At 45.3% G+C, this 6212-nt stretch overlaps 1 protein-coding gene across 2 annotated transcripts in view; it reads right to left on the bottom strand.

Annotated features, from left to right (window-relative positions):
- AGAP1 (ArfGAP with GTPase domain, ankyrin repeat and PH domain 1) overlaps positions 1 to 6212 on the bottom strand; it is a 544145-nt gene that overhangs the window by 203565 nt on the left and 334368 nt on the right. For both annotated transcript variants that reach the window (XM_023518254.1, XM_012810434.2), the window contains one exon: positions 2799 to 2903. In XM_023518254.1, the coding sequence (XP_023374022.1) occupies positions 2799 to 2903 (105 nt within the window). The remainder of the gene's footprint in view (positions 1 to 2798; positions 2904 to 6212) is intronic.

Genomic DNA, 6212 nt, shown 5'->3' with positions numbered 1-6212 from the left:
GCCATCTCTTGAGGCTCTCGTAGCCCCACTGCACTCTAGAGTAAGCCACGCCACTGGGGAACTATGGACCTGCATCAAGAATTTCCATTCCCAGAAGATTGGCTTGCATTTGAAATGAATTGCTTGCAATGAAAATGACATTGGCTCTTACTTGTTATACAATTCTGTAACAAAGCCTTGCTCACCCCCTCCCTCCTGTACTCTAATAATATTTGCATATGCTTTAAAAAAAAATGGAATTGGGGGCAGTGCCTGTGGCTCAAAGGAGTAGGGCACCAGCCCCATATACCGGAAGTGGTGGGTTCAAACCCAGCCCTGGCCAAAAGAAAAAAAAATGAAATTAGCAAACACAAGAAACAGCCTTGGAACAGAAGAATTTTTGAAGAACTGGTTGTGATTGTATAATCAAGAGGTGGGGATGAAGGCAAGGAGGCACTGGCCCTCCTGTGGGAATTTGCCGGTACACACCGTTGTCACCATCTGTGCCCCTTGGCAAGAAGCTGCAGATGTCCCTCTGGCTAAGCCTGGGCCCAGCAGTGGGTATACAGTGACTTGAAATGTATCATCAATCAGATCTCACTTTTTCCTGGTCAGGGAGTCCTAGTAAGAAGAATATTGTGATTACATTTCTCTCTCTAAGTTCCATAAAGCAACTGGGTCAATAATTAGACCTTTGCTCTCTGGCAGGGTCTCAGGAAGAATTAAGCCACCAACAGGGCAGCCTCCCTGCCGACAGAGAGTCTCTAGGGAGGGAAACCAGCAGGAACCTGTGTGTGCTGGTGACCCGACAGACACCAAAGCTGGGGGTGAGTGGGGGCAGGTGCAGAACTAGAAATATCTGGACGTGGCAGTCCCAAAAAGGTACACGGTCTGGTCACGGGTGGGCCTACTGGAACTGGTATTGCCTCTCTCTGATACACAGGCCACCTGGTGAACCCTCCTGACTCTGTTCCAAAAATAAACTAGCAGCACCAAGTACAAAGGGCCACTCCAATAAAGAAAGTATGCTTCGACCTAAGGATGTATCTACCTACATTGGTGCACACATATCCCATGTGCCCACTGATTGGAGAAGCGCGGATTCCTGCTAACATCAGAAGCGAGTGAGAGAGGCCTAAGGAAACATATGCTTTGTGGGCCCAGGTCTGAACCTGCTCCAATTCACACTAGCAAGCAAAGTCAACACCCAGGATGCCACCTGTTACCTGTGATATTGGAAATGATTTGTTTTTAGGGTAAATTCTCCAGAGAGCAGGGAAAAGCCCTGCACTGCCAGAGGAGATAAACTGACAAGCTCTCTCTAGGAATTTGAAAACATACACCAAAAGCCATAAAGGCACATAGAACTTTCAATTCAGGAAGCTGATTGCTGGGAATTTATCCTAGGGAAATAGACAAGGGCTCAGGGATATAAATAGAGGGACACTGACCATAGTTACTTAAAATAGTGAAAAAATTCAAAGTAAATTGATTTGCTGAAGAAACTGAGATACGGTCAAATCCATTAAGGACTGTCTGCACCATGGAATATTATATAGCCATTAACAATGGTGTGTACAAGTATGTGTGCTGACCTGGACAGGCTGTCTCTGGAGAGAAGAGCAGAGTGCAGTCAGTGGGTGCCAGACAGCGGGTGTCAGCTGGAGGGTGCACCCCAACACGCTAACACTCTGTTCTCTAGGAGTGATGTTAATTTTCTCAAATACGTTTATTTCCAATTTCTTGTTAAGCATGGTGCAATTTTAATAAGCATGTCAAACTTTTAAAGGGTAACAGTGTATGCAGTCAGCCCTCCATGTCTGCAGTGCCACATCTGGAGAGTCAATAACTGTGCATTGAAAATATCCAAAAGAAAGAAAACCAATAAAAACAATAGTACAATAATAAAAATAATACAAACAATAACTGAACAGTACGACTATTTACACAGCATCACGCTATATTAGGTATTATAGGTAATCTAGGGATGATTTAAGGTATATGGGGGGATGTACACAGGTTATCTGCAAATACCAGGACATGTTTTGTAAGGGACCCGGACCTGCCTGGAGTTTGGTACGTGACAGGGGTCCTGGAACCAGTACCCTACTGATACCAACAGATCACCGTAATTATTACCAACAAACACGTATTCAATTCTACACCCTTCCTACACCTTCCTAGCAAGATTCATGAAATGTATTGTTACAAAACCGTGATTATTAATGACATCCCGACTTTAAATTTTATCAAGGCCTGATAAAAGAAGTAACTGTGAGTACGATGTCTACATTTCCTCCCAAGAATAACGTTAATCCTGTCTTAAAAATCTATCTCAAAAGTCACCAAATAAGAAAAATAAATAAAAAATCACCAAAATAAAACATTTCATTAACGCACACAGAAAAGGTTCTCCTGACTTACAGGAACTGGAACGTGCTCTCATCTGACAGTGAAAACTGAGTGATGAATTGCATTTAACCTCTGGTCTGTTTTGGCTCTTTGCAAAACTGAATCCTGGTTCCAGTGTGTTTCCTTCACTCCCAACTTTCAGACATATCACTCTTCCTTCTCTCTTCTCTTGTCTTTCACTCTCATTTAAACCTTACTTTATCAATCTATGCCTTGTATTGTAATTCTTTATAGAATCAGCAAGCCACAGGTTGGTATGGAGGAGAGGAAAGAGACAGTTGTATGGTCTCGGGGGTGTGAGTATTATTTATCTCATGATACGACTAACTTGGAAGGGCGGCAAGAGGCGGGGCTGCTGCTGGGGTCCCTCCCCCAGTGCTGAGCTGAGGTCTGGGGCCTATACTCACATGTAAGCTCGGGTGGTAGGTCAGCACACCGTTGTCGCACAGGGTGACGTATTTCTTCTTCCACTCTTTATTCAGTGATTTGCCACTTCGCTTCAGCAGCATGCCCTACAGGGGAAACAGCCAGATACAAAGCCTCACGTAAATAAAAAAAAGAAAGTAGGTACAGAGGTAATCCTTACATTTTTAAACTTTTCCTTGTATCATTGCTATTTTAAAAAGTAAATTACATCTATTTTTAGGTTGTTAATTTGGGTTTCTCTTCCCTTTTATACACAACATATACCTTTGACAACCTTGTGTTGTGGGTATGGAACTTAAGTCTGTGATGCTGGTGAACGTTGAGACACACACACATTCTTCAACAAATGTAACACAAACATGAACACAGAGGCCATGAGGCTCTGGGTCAGACCTTCGCGTGACAAATGTGACACAAACATGAACACAGAGGCCATGAGGCTCTGGGTCAGACCTTCGCGTGACTAAGTCATAAGCACACAGGGAACGTCTGAAGGTGTAACCTTTTACAGAAAGAAACCTCAATTTCCCTTTCTGAAAATAGTACGTTCATTTCATTCTCACCTAGTATTTATGAATAAGAATATTTTATACTTTCTTTCATTTCCTATTTTTAACTTATTAAAACACAAATTCCACTGACAAATGTTAGTAACAATATTTAATACAAGAATTGTGTGTAATGTGCTTTGATCTACTTTTAATGAAATCATATTGGGGGCTCCTTGAAAACCACTCAGAATTTGAATCCAATAGATTTTTTTTTTTTTTTTGGACAAAGTCTCAAGCTGTCATCCTGGGTAGAGTGCTGTGGTGTCGTAGCTCACAGCAACCTCAAACTCTTGGGCTCAAGCGATTTTTCTGTCCTCAGCCTCCCAAGTAGCTGGGATCATAGGCACCTGTCATAATGCCTGGCGATTTTTAAAAAATTGTTGTTGTTGTCATTGTTGTTGAAACCCATTTGTTGTTCAAACCCAGCCGACAGGCCCAAGCTGGGTTTGAACCCACCAGCCTCTGTGTATGTGGCCGGTGTCCTACCCACTGAGCTACACGCACCGCCCTGAACTCAATACATTTTTGAAGCCATTTTTAATGCAGTTGTTTTTAAATGGCTGGTGAGAGTTTCACCCTGTTTTAGCCACCAAGTCCCAGTAAGTCTTCCTCCTCATTCACAGGCTGTTCTGGGATCTGGAATCTGGTGGCCGACACTGAGGCCTGCCAGCCTGCCTGGCCTCGCCCACTCCTTCCCTTCCCTGGCGCTGAGCTGAGCCCCCTCCAACTGTGGCTTCTACCCCGGAGTCTCTGCTCCTCTCCCCCACGTCACTGTGCAACTCCTCTCCATGTGAATAAGGAAAATGCAGCGATCTCCTCCTTTGCTCTTCTTCTTGCAGCTGTCCATTGTGAACTTCCAAGATCACAGTAAGGACTGAGAAAGGTTAAGACTCATGCTACTTAATTCATCTGGGCCGAGGGGAAGGAAAGTGTTTCCACACAACCCCACACCTTGAGAAAGCAGAGACACCTGAGAGTGGCCTCCACCAACCTCCGATACTCTATTCTCCCTCAAGAATCACAATAGGAGAAAAAATTAAGTATTATCCTGAGACATAACTGAGTTCAGGTTTCAATTAATTATCAATATTCTGACAACACTATTTTTTATTTTCTCAAATCACACGGGGCTCTGACCCCCATGAAACATCGCTGCTGGGAGGAAAATATTTGAAAGCTTTAAACAACACACAAATGAGCTGCTGGAGGATGCTTTCTCTGCCAATTCTTATTATTCAAGGTAAATGTGGTAAAATGCAGCATTCTTTAACTGCCTGGAACCTAAACCAATGTAAACCAAATAGGGCACTGAACTAACCCCACAGGAAAATGTTCCCAAGTTAGAAATTCAGGCAACAAAAGCTTCATTGCAAAGTGCGTATTAGTGGGAGAGGGAGTTCCCACTGGCTTGCAATAATAAATAAGCAAATACTTCAACTCAGTAAATATCCTTTCCCTGTGGGATTCCTACAGATTTTTAGACTTAGCATAACAAAACTTCACACAGGTTCTCCTGTAGGCTCACACTTTCCCACTATGCATTTCAGATGGAATTTCAACAGTGCCAGGGCCAGAGGTCCCAGGTGTCCTTGCTAGATCACGCCTGCTCCAGGCTCCAGGGAGAGTGCTCTGTCCCTTCCCACTCACTGGACCAGCCCCTGCTGCAGGGGGCTTGCACAACTCTTCTGGTTGGCTTGTGGTTGCCTTTATGGGCAAACCCTGTACTTGAAATTACCCTTTCCCAGTGGAAAAAGGATTGACTTACTGAGGAAACAGGGGAAATGTCCTATCAGGAGGCAGGTGGAGAGATGGCTATACGGTTTTCTGAGAACTAAATCAGGCTGATTTATTTTGATTCTAAGAAAACTTAACCTCTTGGTGAAGGAAAAATCCAACTCTTGACAATCTTAAACTCCATGGCTCACATAGGAAGATGATCTTGGATCACACACAGTATTCTAATACTGCAAACGCCAGTGGGCCTCCAGAGCACCTGGTGCCCTATCCTAGGAGCTGTATTTCTGCCTTCCAGCTTCAGACAGGCTTGTTATCTCAACCCCCTTCCCCCCACTGCGAGCCACCCAGCACCAGGGAAGGTGCCCTCTGAACACTGACCCTTGCACGCACAGCACATCCACAGTCTCCCTGTGTCCCACAAGCAACAGGTCTGGGCAGCAAAGTTATAAAAGCCACAGCTCTCACGTTACCAACTAAACTCGGAGCAGCAGAGGTCAAGGGACCTGTTAACAAGTGGGAAGTGACAGGACCAGCGCTCATGCTGTCTGCATTCCTGCCACTAGGCTCTGGGCTGCTGAATCCTTCTGTTCCTACTTGTGGGTTCCACTCCAGCTCTGCTCCCCAGATGGGAATTTTGGGCACCCCAGCCACTGACCCAAGGCCTTCAGTCTTGATCCACAAGCTCCTAGTTCCAAAGCTCAAACAACAAATGGCAGATCACTGTGCATCCCTCTGGAGGGATCTCTGTAACCTGCGTCTTCTGCCGAGAGGGAAGTGAGCTCACATTTCACGTGTACGTGGCGTGCAGTTACAGAGGACGTCCTCTATCCTCCAGCTCCCAGGAAACCGTGTTCACTCAGAGAATAGACGGGTTCCACTCCAGCTCTCAGGGAACCGCGGTTCACTCAGACTGTGAATAGACGGGTTCCACTCCAGCTCCCAGGGAACAGAGGTTCACTCAGACTGAGAATAGACGGGTTCCACTCCAGCTCCCAGGGAACAGAGGTTCACTCAGACTGAGAATAGACGGGTTCCACTCCAGCTCCCAGGGAACCGCGGTTCACTCAGACTGAGGATAGACGGGTTCCACTCCAGCTCCCAGGGAAC

Source organism: Otolemur garnettii, unplaced genomic scaffold (genome assembly GCF_000181295.1).
Source record: "Otolemur garnettii isolate 467f Iridium unplaced genomic scaffold, OtoGar3 scaffold00133, whole genome shotgun sequence".
Taxonomy (NCBI): domain Eukaryota; kingdom Metazoa; phylum Chordata; class Mammalia; order Primates; family Galagidae; genus Otolemur; species Otolemur garnettii.
This window is presented reverse-complemented; position numbering and strand designations above follow the sequence as displayed.